General features: G+C 32.0%; 2 protein-coding genes and 1 long non-coding RNA gene across 3 annotated transcripts; 1 reads left to right on the top strand and 2 right to left on the bottom strand.

Annotated features, from left to right (window-relative positions):
• Positions 1–1,671: 1,671 nt before the first annotated feature.
• On the bottom strand, positions 1,672–2,304 carry LOC144544250 (uncharacterized). Its single transcript, XR_013508186.1, has 3 exons — positions 2,221–2,304; positions 1,866–1,943; positions 1,672–1,718 (listed from the first exon to the last, which is right to left on the bottom strand). It is a non-coding gene; the product is annotated as an uncharacterized LOC144544250 (long non-coding RNA).
• An 8,511-nt stretch (positions 2,305–10,815) lies between these two features.
• Positions 10,816–12,185, top strand: LOC144544505 (transcription termination factor MTERF15, mitochondrial-like). The gene has a single exon (XM_078293024.1). It carries the CDS (start codon positions 10,876–10,878, stop codon positions 12,025–12,027), a length of 1,152 nt encoding a protein of 383 aa, XP_078149150.1. The 5' UTR covers positions 10,816–10,875; the 3' UTR covers positions 12,028–12,185.
• Positions 12,186–12,205: 20 nt separating this feature from the next.
• On the bottom strand, positions 12,206–13,795 carry LOC144544091 (vacuolar sorting protein 18-like). The gene is made up of 7 exons (XM_078292509.1): positions 13,675–13,795; positions 13,372–13,584; positions 12,960–13,099; positions 12,774–12,869; positions 12,589–12,656; positions 12,378–12,479; positions 12,206–12,218 (listed from the first exon to the last, which is right to left on the bottom strand). The coding sequence occupies exons 1-7, from the start codon at positions 13,793–13,795 to the stop codon at positions 12,206–12,208; spliced, it is 753 nt and encodes a 250-aa protein (XP_078148635.1).
• Positions 13,796–20,096: the final 6,301 nt, after the last annotated feature.

Genomic DNA, 20,096 nt, shown 5'->3' with positions numbered 1-20,096 from the left:
GTTCTGAACCCGATGGCGGAACACGATTGCAACTGATAGTAAAGTGTTTTTCTCTAGTAGTGATATTTTATTATTATATTTTGAGTGTTTTTTATACAAATAAAAAAAATTATAGACTTTTTACAGAAAAGTGAGAGGAAAAAGTGAAACCCACAAGAACATTTTGTCAAAAAGTTTGAAAAAAGAATATTTTGTTTGATAGTTTTGGGGAAAAAAATGCAGTTTGTAGAATTTCCCGTCTATATAATTTCAAATTTAAAGTTCTTAACATTAAACCGTTAAAATAGGACTTGGAAGAAAGTAAAATAAAGCACGAATAAAAATCATTTTGCTTCGATTTATTCTTTTACTCTCTTTTTTTTTACGAATTAGGATGCCTTTTTCTGAAAATTTTGAAATTCATTATTTTCAATTTTACTAAAATTTTAGTTTGTCAGAGTTTTGTAATTGTATATTTTTTTCATTTTATCATCGTGTTAGAAAAATATGAAAAAAAAAATCCACAAAATTAGAAAACAGAGAAAGTTGGCTTTTATTTTTATTTTTTTAGTTCATTTCAGATCTTGTACTTAAGACCATCAATAAAACGGGCAATATTATAATGTTGTTCTTGCGTGTTGTACAAAAACATTTGCCATAAATGATAATTTCCTGGTCATTATTAAGAAATAAAAAATTTATGGTCATTATTAATTAAGAACTTGGATCATTCTTTAGAAATGATAATTTCATGTTTATCTGTAAAATTAATCCTAAGTGCGTTCATAAAAAGTAACCATAACATTAAATAAAAATAATCATTTACAATATATAATACCCAACAATGTTTAAAATTTGTTTAACAATATGTTTCTATTTTTAAAAATCTCATGATCAATCATAATCTATATCACTACTGCTTATTCGTACATATACATTTTAATATTGCTTGTATTAATTACCACGTACTAGTTAATTAGAGACCAGTAAAAGAAAATGGGGGCACACAAAACCTTTCATGTCATGCAAAAAAAATTGTTGACTCATACAAAAAATGCTCATTATAATTTATGTTGTCTCATACATAAAATGCTCATGATTACTTAAAATCTTTCAAGTGAAGTATCATGCTATTTGCATTTTTTTTTTCATTTACATATACCATTCATTTTTTTGAAACAAATACTACCTTTTTCAGAATAATATTTTTCTTAAAATCTTTATTAAAATATATAAATTCTTACCACATACATAAAATGTTGGAGGAAATCAAAATATAATTGTACGTTTTTTTTTAAAAATATTTTTTATAAAGCTTATAATGAAAATATAAGAAATCAAAATCAGGTAATGATAACAGAATTGCAAAAATTCAAAGTATGAATATCTAAAGAATTGCAATGCTACACAATGGTAATGGTAACAAAAGATTATAAAAACATGTGTTAAATAAACTATGAATAAACTCTTATAGTAAATTATTTCTTTATCAGAAAGAGTGAATGAAAGTGGGAGACAAATTTAGAAATTGATATTTAAGAAACTTGTCAATGAAAAAAAATGATAACTTGATTGAAAATCTAATTGAGTAAAATTGTCTATCCATTATAATATTTAAAGCAAACTGTGTTAATAATATGTATAAAATTGAGAAATACCTTGCAATCTCTCCATTTGCTAGATATGGCAGCTATTTTTCTTTCCATCTCAATAGCTATATTGTGTTCTTTTGCTACCATCTATACACAAAGATCAAATAATAAAAAATTATATATATATATATATATATATATATATATATATATATATGTCAAAAATAAAATAAGTAGTTTATAAACTTAATAATATTTTCACAATTTGTTTTCATTAGTAAGAGTTGTCCTTACTGCAGGTTTGATTTCATCCAATATAGCATGGATTTCCTCCATAGAGAAGAATAGATTCTCGATGTAATTCTTGCACTTCTACAGAAAGGGAAGAAAGAGATTTTCCGAGTATGTGATAATGTGAAACAGAACTCAAACTTAATGCATTGATTGTCAAAGATAACTCACTAGATGGTGAACTGTTTTGTTGCAGTAGTTTTAATGCCATTTAAGATTGTTGTGAGTTGTGGTACCACAACTATAAAATGTATATCATCCGTTAACTAGAAGGAATAGTAATTGTTACTTATAACAAGTTCCTAATGTGTTGACTGATCACCACTTTAACAATTTCACAATATTAGTTTATCTTTACCATGCGACTGTCATGGCTCCCAAACTTCAAAAGTACCAAAAGAGGTCTTTCCTTGGCCAAGTCAATCGCCTCCCTTAGTTTCATTGCCAGCTCCCACTTCTTTAGTATGCTTGCATAGAAGGTTGCCTCTTTTTCCATTGAAAGATGCTACAATAAATAAATATTAAAATAGAACATTAACTTTTATATTGATGATACGAGAAATATTACAAAACAACAAATGATACCTTTAAAAACAAATCATTCTCAAAAAATTCTACTCTCACCATTTTGGAAAGGGTCTCTTCCAATTTATCTAGTAGAGGATACACCACACTATTGCATATATGCATACTCGATCAAGTTTGCGTATGCAATGAAAATGACACCCGGATGCCACAATGGATGATTTTTCAAGAGCCAATAAAATTTCAGTAGATACAATAATAAAAACTCACTAAATACACATTCCTTATATCATGTTCACAGCAGTTCTCCACTAGGATATAAAACTCAGTAGACAAAAAGTTAGTACACATACTAACTTTGGATAAGTCAGGTTCAGTCTTGCACTTCTCCTGCAAAATTTTAAAGACCGAAATTATATATGTAGGAATTCAAGAAAACTTTTTATGATTAGTGTAATGGACAGTTGTATTCCTATGTTTTGTTATTATGTTGCTTTATTTTAAGAATAGTATTCTAGTGTAATAGACAACTTTATTCCTATTTAGCAAATAGTGTAGTAGATCTCAGTTTGTTTTTTGAATCTTGTCTCCTTGATTTGGTCTGTAAAACACATTTGTAAAACACATTTTACAATGTTGAATCTCTTTAACATATATATATAAATCACCCCATAGATACTGGGAAGGTTTGATTTGGATGTACAATTTTGAATCTCTTTTGCAAATGCATTCTCTGGTCATGGAGGGTTTGATTTGGATCTACAAATGGGTTTGAAATGCATCTGCTAGTATGGTGGAGTTTGTTCTGGATGACATGAATGCAAACTGAGATTAATCAATGTTGTAAATAATGTCTGTTTAAGCTGATTAATCGGCTGATTAGTTGTTGGCGGTGATCAGACCGTTATGGATTTTTTTGACTAATTGGTCGATTATTTCCGATTATGGCCGATTATTTTCAATTATTTCCGATTAATCATTTGGTAGTACCCTATCCGTCCAACGACTGCATACTGTTATTTACAACACTCAGATTAATATTACATGAGAATAGCTTTACATGGCAATCGCTATGAACGACTATGGACATATGGAATAGGCTATGCACGACAGGCAACAGTAGGTCTTTAGTTTTCTGATATTATGTATACTTTGGTTTTAGATAAAACATGCCCTGATCAATGTGCTTTGATTTTAGATGATATATGTTGAAACTTGTGTTTGAAAAGCTCAACATTCTCATTTTAATATAATTGTTTAAAATTTCCGTTTGTGATATTTTATAAATTTGAGGACTAAATTGAAAATCTTCTGAAGAAAATTAATTGGAGAGCCCTTATTTGCCAGCTTCTCTCTTTTTTGTTATTACAGCAAAGAAAAAATATTTTTTTTCTTAATTTGCTCCCCCTATTTTGATCCTAAACATAATCGAAATTAAAATTTGATTTCTTACTGGACATTCTAGATTTTCTTTACTAAAATATTAATATGATTTCGTATACACCTTTTGTATAATGTTACAGAATGAAAATTGACCGATTGAAAATTCTCTAAATTTTCAGTTTCACCAATTTCATTTCATCTAATTCAATCTGATTCAATTAAAGTGGATTATACTTCTGAAATTTTGATCAATTTAAATCAATTCAGAATTATGTCTCAATCTTCAAAATTCTAGCTCATCGTACGAATAATAGACTAATTTTCGGACAAAGATGCAACAGGAATAATAATCAAAATAAATAACCTCGATAGTAAAGAAATGATTAATAAATATATTAGAAGGAGAGTTCAAATGCACTATGATTATATGCTTCAATATATTCTACACTTTTTTATCTCCGTTTTTAAAGTTTTTTATCTCGATTTATCTTGCACTACAGAATTTTTTACCATTGGAGCTACCTAATTGGTGATATTCAACTTTTTGGGAGGTAAACTTGTAAAGTGTAATAATATGGATTGTACATGAAGCAAGATTGTCATTTTCTGCACCACCTAATAATGGTACTAAAATTGACTAAAGTTGGATAAATTGGTAATCATACCGGCCAATACAATAAACTTGTTTCATTTTTTTAATTGAATCTTAATTCTTTAAATTGGGAATTAGAGAAGACAAAAATAAAAGGAATTCCAAAATTGCATTTGTCACCTGAACCTTTTATTTTCTGATTGACCCCTCAAATTAACTTTGCAATTTGGAATAAATTTAGCATTTCAAACTGTCTGATATGATCTTGTTTAATGCACCTTGATGTTAACTGTGATGTAAATATAAATTTCAAACTTGGGTTTGGTGAAGACTATTTTAATATTTGGTAATTTGAGGTTTATAATTACAACTTTTTTTTCAAGGTTTAGTTAGTTGAACAACAATATGTTATTTTGTTTTCGAGTATAGAAGCGGCGCTAGCTGGTCTTAAAGTATGTTTTACAGATAAGCAGGGATTTTGTGAGGCAATTAAAAACTATCCCTTCAGTGTCACTCTCTACCCAGTGGCTTAGTGAAACCATAGTAACAAATAAATTATTTGGGTTCAGATCAGCAAGTTCAAAAATTCGTCATTTGGGAATAATTCTGGTACAATTTGGGTATAATTCAGGAATGATTCAAAAAATTTCGGATCAGAGATCTTAGTCCTGCAAGAGAGCAAAAAAAAATGTATTGGAAAAAATTCAGAAGAAGTTCGTAAAATGTAGTAAAATTTCGGAACTTTACAACATCTATCTCACACATTTTACTGTGAATGTAGTAAAATGTTAAATTAGATAATCAATTATCCGTTCAACTTTGCAACATCTATCTTGCGCGTTCTACTGTTAAATATACTAAAATGTAAAATGCAAAATGTTAAATTAGATAATTAATTATCCGTTCAAGTTCGTAACATCATATTGGCCATTCTACTGTGAAATGTAGTAAAATGTCAAATTAGATAATCAATTATCCATTCAACTTTGCAAAGTCTATATCACGTGTTCTACAGTGAAATATTAAATTAGATAATCAATTATCCGTTCAACTTTGCAACATCTATCTCACGTGTTCTATTGTGAAATTTAGTGTTTTTAATTGTCGTCATTTTTATTTTTATTTTTTCCCCTTATTTGGCTTAATTTATTCAAACAGATTATTATATTCACAATTTCTTTTCTTATTTTTAAAATTTTTTGACATATAACATGTTTCAAGTACGACAAATTTAATATAATGCAACTCTTCTATATTTGTTTTCATAGATTTTCATATGACTGATTGAGTTGTTATTTATTGTGTTTACTATATTTCGAAAAAAATATTTGTGTTTAGAATTTATACCAAATGAAATAACTTTTTGTAATTGATATTTTATCCCATAAAGAAATTGCATTTTAGAGAAGACATACAAAAAATAACTAATTATATTGTATTACACTTGTAATAAAAAAAAAAAAAGATCACGAAAGTCAGATGAGAGATCTTCAATTAATTATTAAGAAATGTTTGTTAATTAAATAATTAATCAAGTAGTAAATTAACGAGGAATGATAATTGTTATTCTTAGCTAGCCAATCTATATAAAAACATCTTCTTTTTCAAATATAAAACATCAATATTGATGATTAAAAATTCTTGCATTAAATGCTTAGGATTTATGCTGGTCTTCTCGTACAAAAAACAGTGAGAAATGAAAAAAAAAAAAACTGAAGCTGTAGCACCTATGTCACCAGTGTGCCTCTTCGTTGTTAGCAATTCAAAGGTTACATCAGATATTTTTCTATCTCTCTGATTTCTTTGAATTTACATCAGATATTTTTCTATCTCAGCTTGTTTCATTGTTTTCATAATTAAAAATCCTGACAACGGTCTCTTTCTTGGGACAGTTTTCATGATTAAATATCCTCTTTATTAAATGCGTAGGATTTGTGCCTGGAGTGTGACTCAAATTTTGTCCATAGAAGCATTTGCCGTATATATTTGTTACCACTCACGCACCAGTCTTCTTTTGTCCGGTTTTCTTGGTCAAGCGGTCACAAATTTGTCCCGCTGGATGAAGACCTTATTAATTATACTAATGCTCATTATAATTGGCTTAATAGGAATTGCGCTTGGAAGAATGGAACATAATCATATACAGCTATTAGGGAACAATAAGGTGCTACCTGCTGCTAGAAGTTCAATTTAGACATGAATCATGTCGTAAGTTATACTTCTAGGTAGTTCAGTTGAACCTGATAATTGAACTCTAAATAGTGAATGATTTACAATATTATATATGAATGGTTAATCATATTTAGAAGTATCTAAATCGTTGAGCAATCTCAAAGCTGATTGCACATGTTTAAATAATATAAAAATGTCCACTTTTTATTTTCATTTACCACTGATCTGATGCTAATAAACATTGTTTTAATTAATTTCATGCTGTTTTTATTAGATTGGTTTTGAAATCTTGTACTGTGTAGACTAATTCGGAAATAATGTATACATTCCCTTGTTGATTAATTGATGCTCATATTTTTCACAAAAACAAAAACAACAAAACTACTGCATGCCATAATATCTAAACCTTTTTTTATGGGTTTTGAATATGTTCCATATGTTTTCAGCCTGAAGCAACAAAAAATCCGATTCCAGTTGGCAGAATGTATAGTAAGATGTACATTGTTAAAGATTATCCAATTGTGTAATGGTAAAGCCAAGTTATATTTAACAAAAGGAATGAATTAGGTAAGGTACGTAATGCAGTGAATATGAGAGGTTGGCAATGGTACATGGATTGTGTTCCAGCCTCTTTTACTCTTCGCAGTCACATTATTAATTGTATATATGATGAATATTAATTGTCAATATCTTGCAATACTACTAAATTACTATAAAGTACCGGAAACTGCATCTGCAACATTACTAAAGTACAATATTGTGGTACAGTTAAGTACTAGACAAATACGGTCTGTGGGATTGCAATACTACTAAATGTCTAAAGGTGATATATAATATGGTAGATTGCAAGGCCTCCATATTTCCCTTCAAGCCTCTGTCTGAGACTCGAGCAGTCGCGCCTCTCTTCTCGTCTCCGCCTGAGCTACCTTTTATTCTTTTCTTTTTTCAGATGGCTCTTTTCTCCTCTGGAATCATCTCTTTCGAACTGTATCGCGCCTGTGATTTTTTTCCAAATTGCCCTCTTTGTGCACAAACAACTTTGGATTACTGCTGCTTCTGTAGACTAAAATTACAGTGCGAAAAAAATTGGATTACTGCTGCCTCTGTAGACTAAAACAGGGATAGGAATGTAGTAAATCAGGTGTAGACAAATATTAGTAATCCATATAGGGAGATTAAATTTCAGTTCTCATGAATAGATGTTGAGTATTTTGTGTATAGGAAATTGTGCTTGATTGATACTCTTTTATCTTTTAAATTTATTAACCTTGATACTAAATGAAGGGTTGATTGCAAGCGCACATAATTCTTGTCGTAGATCATTATTAAATTTTCATGTATAATCTTGTTAAGGTTATATTAATATGATAATTTCAGAAAGTATAATTAATTATTTGAATAATATGGATTTTTTTTAAAATTAATTTTGTGCAAATCTATTAGTGAAGCGAATATTAAATTCTAAATTAAAAAAGTACAGAAAGACATGTTAAAATTATAAACAAGTACTTGTAATTCAGATCGACTTGGATCTTTTAATTTCATAGTTTCAGTTTTTCCCTTGTACATATTTGCAATCGATAAATCATAAATTAAAATAAATATTACTTTTGAAGACTTTTAACGAAACAACAGAAGTGTTCTTTATGGAATTATCATAGGTCCATTTCAATGAAATCTATAAAAGAGTTGGAATTAGAAAATATAATCAAACCTTATCAGAAACTTCAAATTTTTAAAAAGAATATTACATTCAATTTGATTCATTAAAAAATTGAAATTAACAAATGTAAAATTTTCAACTTTGAAAATTCAGAATTTGATTTCACAAATTGAATTATTAAAAAGTTTGAATTATGCATATCAATCATTTCCAATGCAGGAAATGAAAATTATTTTATAAAGTGTTAATATTGAATTGGAGAATTAGAAAATTTTATAATGATCCACGAAACAATTTGATAATTCTAAAAATTGCTAATGTTAATTATCAAAATCAACATTACTAAAATTGTACACAATAGGAAAGAGAGAATGAAACGAGACGAAATATATTGAATTTACGGATCCACAAGGGCATTTTTGATAGAAATTTATTTTGGGTTTACTTGTCACAATATGTGGCGTTTAAAAATTGCCCACAATGATTTCTCGCTCCAAGACATCACTAATTAAATCCAAGATTTTTCACAAAATAAGAGCTGATTAATTTATCAGATATGATAAATTTATATATTATGTTGTTAATTTCACTTGAGAATCGTGCTATAGATTTTTCTTTTTCTTTTTTGAAACTTATAATTGGCTTGACTAATAGCGTTATATCTGAGCTGGCGCAAAAAAAAATTTTATCTATAGAAATTATTAAAGTCACACGTACGAAAACAGAAAGATTACTTAAAATCCGGGCCAATTCGGTCTGAGGTGGAATGTATAGTGCTGCTTTAATAGTCTTGCGGTTTCTAATTGGACGGTCCAGATCCAAACAGAAATATGCTGTTACCTTAGGTGTTACGAATTCTCTTAGAATTGTCATTGAAGAATGAATAACTATACTAAACAATGTCCGAAACTTATAGTGATGGTTATAGTTTGATGCCAGATCCATAAAGTATTTGTGTAATGGGAGGATATTTCCATTTTCCAAGGGCAAGTTGGTTATATATAAGTTATACAGGGTGCTGATCTGTGCTTATTTACCTCTTGGTCTGATAACAATAATGGCGAGCATTCCACCAGTGCATGATTATTTCAATTTCATCTTGTTGTTTGTATCAGATAGGTGAAATCTTGAGTATGGCACCTGTGATGCATGATTTACTCGCAGCGATACTGCTTTGACACGTCAGACCGTGCATAAACCAATGTTAAGGCAAAATATTTTTCCCAACGCCAGTAATCAAACCTGGGTTCTGCACAACAAGCAACAAGCTTCGTTACTACTACACTACTTTGCAATTGTTGTTTCGTAGCATTTATATTTAATATATACTTGGACTATTTAGTCTTACCATATCCAGAATTTTTGCTATTTAATTTATATAATAAAAGTGTTGAATTAATATTATAAATAAAATATAATATACAAATTAGAAGTATTGTATTCTTAATTTTTGAAAATTGCTATATCGCCGTATTCATAGCATATCCAGTACGATACTTGTACCCGTATTCATGCAACATAGGTGTTGCTATTTCTGTCTATTTTTTTTGTTGTATTCTTAATTTTTGTTCTGGCCGCAATTTGTTACTCTTTGAGGTATCCCGGTGTCGGTCTTAAATTTGGCATTGGCTTAATATTTTTTGTAGGGATTTGTACACTTTCATGGTTTGGGGACAATCAGAATTTTGTTAACATTAAAAGCTGAATTTGGTAGAAAAAAATAAAATTATAATATCCAATAAGTTGTATATATATGGAATCCGACATTTGTTGTTTTAATTAATTTAAATGTTTTATTAATAGATCGTAAACCATAATTTAAAAAAAAAATCAGATATTACAATTTCGTTGTCAATATAATATACCCCATACAAACAAACAAAAGTTAATTGCTATTAATTTTTAACATTCATAACAATATGTAGAATATCGTTCTTGTTTTTTTTTTTTCTAAAGTTTATAATGGAATATTTTTTGTCATCCAAAATTTGATCGGACCAACCTTAATTATATTTAAATATTAGGTTTGTTCAACTAAAAAATAATCAAGGTTCAGTTTTTCAAGGCATTGATCCTCACATCAAAAATTCAAATCCAATAACTGTTGCATTGACTAGACTATCGTTTATTCGTTTAACAGAATCTGGAAAACCCTCGCCGGATGAATTGGGACCGTCCGATCCATATTGCACGAATATTAAACAGACCTATGCATTACAGCATAGTCCGGATTGATCCGGATTTTGATCAGAAGGCTGAGATTCTAAATCCAAAATCTGAATTAAGGTACCACTCATGAAAAAGAATATCAGCCAATACTAAAGTTTTACATTTTTGTGTGATCATTCTATAAGCTAAGGTTTAAGGAAAAAAAAAATGGTTCAGAGGCACAAACCATTCCAGTCAGTTGAGTGCGAGTCAACTCTGAGAGCTGGCTTTTCAGGTAATTTTTAAGTAGCAACCTGGTGCTGGAACTGGAGTGGCAAACTAGTAAATTTTAACATTCAAAGCATGCATATATTGACTCGATGGGACCCACTGTCATACTAACGTTAGTCTTCTCTTCAGACACCGAGTGAGTGCGAGTGCGACTCTTTCTTCTCTCTCTCTCACTCAGTTCTATTGCTCAGCAGCTCCAGCCAAGGAGCCAAACCCTAGCTCCAGCCAAGGGGAATGCGATGCTCCTGTTTCACAAAACCCTTACTCCCTCGCCTTTCTCCCTGGGCCACCGCGTTCACGTCCTCCGTCTATCGCTTCCTCTCCGCTCCCATGCTCCACTCCACGAAACCCCATCTCCCACTTCTCAATTTGCGGTTCAATACCTCATTGAATCTTGCGGCCTTCCCTCCGACAAAGCAATCCGAGCCTCCAGGTATATATCTCACATCAAATTCCCAGAGAAACCCGATGACGTGGTTCGATATATGAGGCAGGCTGGAATCACCGAGCTCCACATCAGAGTAGCTGCGTGCCGGGACCCGCGGTTCCTTTGCCTTCATGTGGAGAAGTGCTTGAAACCCAGGATTTCCGAGCTGGAGGAGATTGGTTTCTCACCATCTGAAATCTCCCTTCTCTTCTCAGTTTGTCCAACCATGTTCCAATCCACCAAATTGAAGCAAAAGGTTCAGTTCTGGCTAGGTATTTTCGGCTCTGTTGAGAAACTATTGTGTGCCTTCAAAGAGGGTAATTACCTTCTAGGAGTAAACCTTGATAATGCTGTCATACCCAACATAACATTCCTTCAAGAACAATGTGGTTTATCCGCTTGTCAAATTTCCCAACTAGTTAAATCGTCTCCTAGACGGATCACATCTAAGCCCGAAGTTTTTAAGATGTATGTGAAACGGGCCAAGGAGTTAGGGATTTCACCCCCATCAAATACATTTGTGTATGCGTTGATTGTCGTAGGCGGCCTGAACCAAAGCACTGTCGATGCAAGGCTCTGCCACTTAAAAAGTCTCGGGCTTTCACATGAGGAGGTGACCCTTCTGATTACTAAATGCCCAAATGTGTTGGAAAAAACAGAGAAGAATATAGGCCAAAAGATGGAGTTCCTGTTGAAACAAGCGGGTTGCGGTAAGATTGATGTTATCAAAAATCCATCTCTGCTTACATTCAGCTTGGAGAAGCGGCTCATCCCCCGGAGCCTTGTGCAGAAACTTCTCAAGTCCAGAGGAATTCCTGTAGCTAATAATGCTTTCGCTTCTTTTATGATGCTAAATGAGAAGCGGTTTTTGGAGAAGTATGTTCTACCTTATCAAGAAACCGTTCCTGGCCTCCACCAGACCTATATTGATGCTTGTGCTGGAAAAACAGCGGCTGCAGAATAGTTTAATTACTCAGTAGATTTGGTACTACATTTTTCAGTCTAACTAGTTCATATTTTTTTTTGTTTTTTGTATTTTCATTTCCATTTCCTTTTTCATTCTTTTAAGTGACATCTAAAATTGGATCTTATTGTTTCAAAATATATAACTGATATTGAGTTCTATTACTTTCGAGTTAACTTTAGCATGTTGGCCTGACCAATATTTTCTATTAACCAAATAGACAATCATGTGAATAAACTGTTGTCCTAATGTAGTTGCTAGTATGAAACCAAAATGTGCCATAACATGCCAGTATACTTTTAGTTTCATAACAATATCCAAGATCAGAAAACATAAGACACTGATTATACCTATGCTGCACTCCAAAATTGAGATCTCCATAATAAATTCCTGCACCGGAAAGCCAACCAAAGTGTTTAGCCCTTCTTTGGACGATGTAATAATGTAATTCACTACATTAAAAAGCAAAATATACATAAATGATATTTCTGAAGCCACTCAACATCAAGGGTATGCATGAGTTAAAAACATAAAAACACTATACATAGCTTATATATGCACCTGTTAGGTATTTCTCCGGGAAGCTCCATGAAGTGTATTCTCCGTTCGGCATATCTGGCAAACACAATCTGCAACCAAATAAAAAGAAAGAAACAAAACAGCAATGGAATATCAGCAAGTATTACCAGTAAACCTAGACTTAGAGGGATCTAAAGAAATGGTTGCAAAAGAATAAAGGAACTAACTTCTAAAGAACCAATGCCAGTGAAAGAGTAGAGACGGGTAGCAGCAACAGCCATCACATAAAACCTGGTGGAATTGCCAACAGAAGCTGTTTCCATCTAAACGAGTAACACAACACAACACTATCATTATACAAAACTATTAAATCTTAAAGTAATTTGTGTAACCAAATACAAAGCGAACGGCACCTGTAGGCCAGTAATGGGTTCTCTCAGATCAGTTAACTCAAACAGTTGCTTTACATACTTCTCCCTCTTTTCGGCCTCATCCACTGCCATCTCAAACAGCTGCCCATTTTGTGTCCCTAGTATCACCTCCTTTGTTGAAGCTGCATTATCCAAATAAATCCGAGTTATACTATGATACTATGCATAGCGCATATCGGTCCGTACTATGGATCAATATTTTCATTTTCAAAGTTCAAACAGTCGATCTAAATCATTCAACATGACCTTCATATGAAAATATACTTGTAGACTAAATTTTATATTTTTCAGAATTTTTTTTAACTATTATTTTAGATAGGTAGAAAATCACTTGATCTTTAGCCAAAACCTTACATCAAATGTCAGAAATTTAAAAGAAGAGAGATAAACAGACCTTCAGTGATGAGTTGGCGGTTCCAAGCGACAGCATTGACAAGTAGGCCCTTGAGGCGAGGGAGGGACTTGGGCCTGGCCCACTTGGCATGCATGTAGAATGTCTCTGCTACCCCTGATATCACCACTGTGGCAATGCAGTGACTACCTCCCGGGTCCACAAACACCCGGTGCACCGGTTGCTCACCCGGGCAGCCCGGTGCAAAATCCAAATCTGATACATTTTATTTTTATAAATTAATTAAGTGAATCAGTTATCACTTGAATTGAATGAGAATGAATCAAGAGAGGAAAAAAAAAGTACTTTGAGAGTCGCCGAGGGCAAAATCGTGACGGATGATCCAGCCTTTAGAGGTGACAACACCGTTGCCCCTGGCGGCACGGCTCTCCAGTGGGTCCACGTTGAACAATTGACCCTCATCCATCGTTTCTTTTCCGACGAACTCACACTATCAAATGAGAAACAGTGAATGTCAGTATACATAAAGAATTCAATAAACATGAATTTCAATTGAACTTTGTTGACAGAATCAAAATGGAAAAGAATTGAATTCTTCTCAATTTATTGATTGGAAAACATACATAATACAAGAAAAATTATTTCATTTGAATGAAAATGACACTTGTTCCCACTGAATTTTCAGTGCAATGTAACGGGTTTATACCCGAGTTGGTACTGGTATTGAACTGTACCCAGTCAAGTGATTAGAGTACTGTAGCCCTTTGTCACGCAAATTGCTGACTAAGATATCAATTAGCACCTATTAAGCGTTCGCATATTCAAGATAACACAATGAATAGAAAAAAAATGGAAGAGGACTGTTATATTTTCTTATACCAGTTTTGCATCAGGCAGAATCAAGCATACCAGAATTAAATAAATAAAAAAATAAAAATAAAAACATGCCAAACTATTTCTCTTGTGACATGCCCCTACTATTTCTGCAACTGAGCACACAACTTACCCAAATTAAGCAGAATTGCAGTTCTTTCTTTTGCTTTTCTAAGCCTAATTGACAAACTCTATCCACCACAAATCAGCTCTTGATTTTCTAAATCGAAATTGAACAAAAATCAAACAGAGAGGATTTAAATCTAATTTCTAAGTGATTGTGTCAAAAACCATTCAAGTAAACTTGAAGGGAAAGAAATCAGCAGCTATGTAGTCACTTTTTGGTCAGATCTTAAATTCTTAATCTTACAAGATTGGATGATATTTGCAACCAACCCAGAGACTGTTAGGGGTCATTAACAATTTTGAGAAACATCCATTGTAATTTGCAAATATAACAAGAATTTAGTGTAATTCAGAAAAAAAAATGAAGTTAAAAAGAGAACAATTGATAACCAAAGTTGGAGATATAAGCCTACGGCCGAAGCAATGGTTATGGGCCTTGACGATTCATTATCAAGGCCCAAAAGGGGAAATATAGTTTCAAAATTATAACCGATTAAATAATAAGTACGGCTATGGAACTAATATTTCTATGTCCCATCCAAATAATATTCTAACATGTCTAATGGATAGGCTTAGGGTATCATTCAAACTATATAAACCATAATTAAAATTATGAAAAATAATTTTACCAAAGCAACATGATTATTTTTTTTTTTTTTACAAAAACAAGAAGGATCGAATAGGCTATTCCGTCCCGAATTTTTACTTTTTTTTTTTTACCGAATAGGCTATTCGGTTCTATGTTATTTTCCACTTTTTCACACTGTTTGGTGTGGTCATCCGTGTAGAACCATTTTTTTTTTGGACCGAAATGCCAATTCGGTCCCCAATGTTTTTTCAGCTGGGATCAAATTGGCATTTCGGTCGCATGTATATATATATATATATATAGAGTACGGCTAACGCGCTTCCTCTAGCATATGGGCCGAAATGCTTCTGGTGGAAATTTGAAATTTCAAAATCCAAAAAGTCGATCTGAACCGTTCATCTTCTTCTCCATATTAATATCTGCTTGGAGACCAAATTTTACATTTTTCTGAAATTTTTTACTATTTATTAAGCCATTTTGAAAATCGCTGATCCAACGGTAGCTTCTGATTTTTACTGTTTGGTAAGCCACCGTTGGATCAGCAATTTTCAAAGTGGCTTAATAAATAGTAAAAAATTTCAGAAAAATGTAAAATTTGGTCTCCAAGCAGATATTAATATGGAGAAGAAGATGAACGGTTCAGATCGACTTTCTGGATTTTGAAATTTCAACTTTCCACCGGAAGCATTTCGGCCCATATGCTAGAGGAAGCGCGTTAGCCGTACTCTATATATATATATATATATATATATATATTTTATATAAATACTCTTCTTCTCTCTCCCTCCAAAAAAGTATTAACATGCAAATTCAATTAAATATTAACATTCATTCTATTACTCTATATTATTCTACAATTACACTAAAAAAATTAAATCATTTAACAATTGATTAATACTATATGCAACGAGTTAAATTACTTACAAAATAAATAATTCTACAATTAATATTTATACTACATAAATCTAAATTATACTAAAATTTTTAAATCATTCAATAATTAATTTATACTATATGCAAAAATCAAAATTACTCTACTTGTAAACTAAAAAATTATACAATTAATAATTACACTACAAAAATCTAAATTACACTAAACAAAATACCGTTCGTTGCATATCTACCGTTGATAGAAAACTTAAATTGAATTTTTGAGGCACTAGAAGACTTTTTTTGCAATTCTGATTCTTCAGATGCCTGGAGTTTTACCCGAGCAAAATTCGGATCCGTCTCGTTCCCCCCTTCCGAATTGTGGTCATACGCGCAAATCCAACTTTCATAGCCAAAATTATGGATGTTTAAATTTTTTTCAAAAAACAACGATGCTTCCATCCAAAAACAATGATGATTCTTCAATATATGTATTTTAAATTTGATATTTTGTATTTTAAGTTGGATATTAATAAAAATATCGGTAAATTACTCTACATGCAAACTAAAAAATTCTATAATTAATAATTACACTACAAAAACCTAAATTACACTAAACAAAAACCTAAATCACAGTTTTTCCAACACGTGGCCACAGAAAATTCGAAGCCACAAGGGACCGAATTGGCTATTCGATCTAGGCTTTTCTCGAATTTTCTGTGGCTGCGTCCACAGAAATCTGCAAAAAAAGTGGGACCGAATAACTAATTTGGTCCCAAAAAAACCAAAAAGTCTGGACCGAATAGGGAATTCGGTCTTTGCGGTTTTTGTAAAAAAAAAACAGTAATCATGTTTGATAGGGCCATGTTCCCAATGCCATTTTAGCTTCAATCTAGGCCACGGGCAAGGCTGGCATTCGAACCTCGTTCGGAGGTCAGCCCGGGATGAAAATGCAAAGCCTATGATTGTAGCCCATTATGATAAAAGCCCAGAATAGGCCGACATAAATGGGCCAAGGTATTATTACAACGGCTTAAAGACCTGGACCTGAAGTCGCCCCTCCGACGACATAACCGTTCACGACACTGGTTATGGCATAACTGTCGATAAGGTCGATTATAACATGATCATTACCACACGATCTCATAACTGACCACGACCTTGTTCAAGGGTTAGAGGTCAGGCTATATAAAGTCCCTCCTTTGACAGGACAAGGGCGAACACTGAGCAGTACACACTCACACACTCAGAGATAACACAGGTTAGAGTTTTATATTTCCGAGATCTTCCCACGTCTCCTAAGTCTTCTCCCGACTTTGGAGATCCGAGATTGTCTTCCGATCTTGCAAACACCACTTCTCGGCCTGCGACTTCTAGCAGGTTGAGCCCAATCCAATCTTTTTTTAGCATACGACCAGCTGTCCTGAAATAGTCCGTATCAATGTTGGTTTAGTAAAAATTAATTTTTTAATTATGGTTTATAAAAAAAATTCCAAATTTGACTCCGATCAAATATTCATAGAGACAGAGGCAGAGCTAAAAAAAAACAATATGATTAATTAACTTCTATTTTTTTCAAAAAACTTATATTTATATATAATTTACTATATAATTTACTATATAATTTAGAATAAAATATCATATAACAATGTAAAATTGACTCATCATTCTTTGCAAAAAAGATTGGAATCATTGATCCCATATGTGAAAGATAGTGCATGTATCTATTGTGTTGCTGTTGTGAGGCTAGTTGTGTCTGACTTTGTGACTTACGTGTCCGACACGATATGAATATGGGATATGAATGATATGAATATGGCTAATACGTGTCCGGCACGTGTCTAATTCCGTCCATGGTCCTGCTGGTGCTGTCTAAACAGAAGAGATAGAAAATTAGCCCTGTTAGAATTAATTAATAAACCCTTCAAAAGACCCTTTTTCTTCCCACTGAACGGCAACTTTATTATCCTTGACTAACTTTAGAATTTATAGCATAGACTATATATTTTTTTTATGAATATTAAATTTTAAGCACACTGCACACACATGTCGCCCCTGCATATCCTCCAAATGAAAAACCTTAGTCCTTGCTAAAAAAAAGAAACTTTATATATATATAAAAAAAAATTGTTCCTCCTCACTCCATTTTAGAAAAAATAAATTCAATTTTTTTATAATGAGAGAATTTTTTGTAAAATAAAATTTTCTCCAAATACTAAAAATGTTTACAATGATAAACAACACACTTATGAATTAATCATTTAGGAGGCCAGTTCGAATGGCCGATTTTTGTGAAAATTTGTGAGAATTTTAGAATAAATTTTATATCCTAATGTGTTAGGTGATCACTGAAAAATATGTATGAATTAAATTTGTACACAAATACATGAAAAAAAAAGGTAAATAGCATAGCACCAAACAAAAAAAAAAAATATTTTTGATGGAATTAACAACTCATGAGGTCATATATATATTTTTCTCCAACTTTTGACTGCTAGCAGAGGAATTTTTTTTATAAACCATAATTAATAAATGAAAATTTACTGAACCAGTATGATTACTTTTTTTTTTTCAAAAACCATAAAGATCGAAAATTCAGTCTCTCCATTTTTCTTTTCTCCAGACCGAATTGGCAATTTGGTCTCACCCTTTTTTTCATTTTTTCTCTTTTTTCTGTGTGGCTGGCTGACGGTGTAAATGTTTTTTTTTCCTCATGGCCATTTCGGTCTTACCATTGCTACAAGTGACATGTCAATTAAGCAACAAGCAATATGTGATGTGATGTCAATCAACCTCATTGCACGCTTGTGAACAATTTAATGCTGATACTCTGATATTATGTGATTCTTTGTGCCAATGACATAAGATAGCATCTGTGCTCCAAAACATGAAAATTAATTGGCAAGAGCGGCGAGGATAAGGCTAAGGTGCTATGGGTTGCATAGAGATCTACCGTGCTACAGCTTAATATTCGAGTTTTTAAAATCCAAACGGTCGATCCGAACCGTTCATCTTGTTCTCCATATTAATATGTGTTTGGAGACCAAATTTTATATTTTTTGAAAATTTTTTACTATTTTATATTGAGCCGTAGTACCATAGCTCTCTATGGAACTCATAGCACCTTAGCCTTACCCGAGCGGCGATTAAAACAGTTTTCCAAAACATGAAAATAAAAAATAAAAACATGAAAGTTTTCTAGGTGAAGAACAATTTTTTTTGTCACATTCTTGTTATAGATAAAACAGAAATTATTATACTGCAATTATAGGATCAAAATTGCACCAAGTAATAATTTAATCATTAATAATACGTATTTTAGTTTCAATCAATCAATACGTTTAAAAAATAAAATTACAATAAAAAAATAGTTTAATTGACATTGAACGTGGTAATGAAATTATTAAGTTATTTAGTATATATGAAAATATTTCCTTAAATGGATTTGCATTTTTCATACAGTTAATGATCGATGTGTACAAAAAAAATCATCTCGTCAACATAAATCTAACTATATTCACTTCTGATATTATGAATTATTTTATAACAGTACCACATTTGTATAAGTCAAGTTTTTGTGAACTTTCTAAAATGTCACTAGATAGTTTCAATGTAGAGGTCATAGATGATGGTTAATTTAGATCCACATAATATCACTAGTATTCATTAACTCTATTTTGTAAGTATACATCTTTGAGATTGACTTGGGTGAGCCATGGCTCATCAAGCGTTTGTATTCCACGCCGTATTTTCATTTTGAAAGTTCAAACGACCGATTCGAACCGTTAGATGTGTTCTCTATATTGAAATGTACTTGGAGACTAAATTTTATATTTTTTGAAATTTTTTTCCTATTTATTAAGCAATTTTGAAAATTGCTGTTTTACTGTGAACAGTAAAATTTTCTGGACCATTGAATCAGCGATTTTCAAAATTGCTTAATAAATAGTAAATTTTTTTAAAAAAATGTAAAATTTGGTCTCCAAGCACATTTCAATATGGAGAACAAGATGAACGGTTCGGATCGGTTGTTTGATTTTTCAAAATGGCTAAAATGAGCCATGGCTCACCAACACGCAATAAACCATACCTCACCCTAGCCCAACCCTACATCTTTTTCGAAAAAGTAGCTTCCCTCCATTGAATATCCCTCTCATTGGTAGATTTAACAGAGAGATGACGTGGCTGCCTAGGAGTAGTGGTGGTCCACAATAAGATAGAATGAGGAATTTTTTGGAGACCGAATGCTGATTTCGGTCTGGGGTAAAAAGGGGTAAACCGAACGCTCATTCCAGTCTTAAAAAAAAAA

Source organism: Carex rostrata, chromosome 26 (genome assembly GCF_964058835.1).
Source record: "Carex rostrata chromosome 26, lpCarRost1.2, whole genome shotgun sequence".
NCBI lineage: Eukaryota > Viridiplantae > Streptophyta > Magnoliopsida > Poales > Cyperaceae > Carex > Carex rostrata.
Note: the sequence above shows the minus strand (reverse complement) of the source record. Positions and strands in the feature narration are given on the sequence as shown.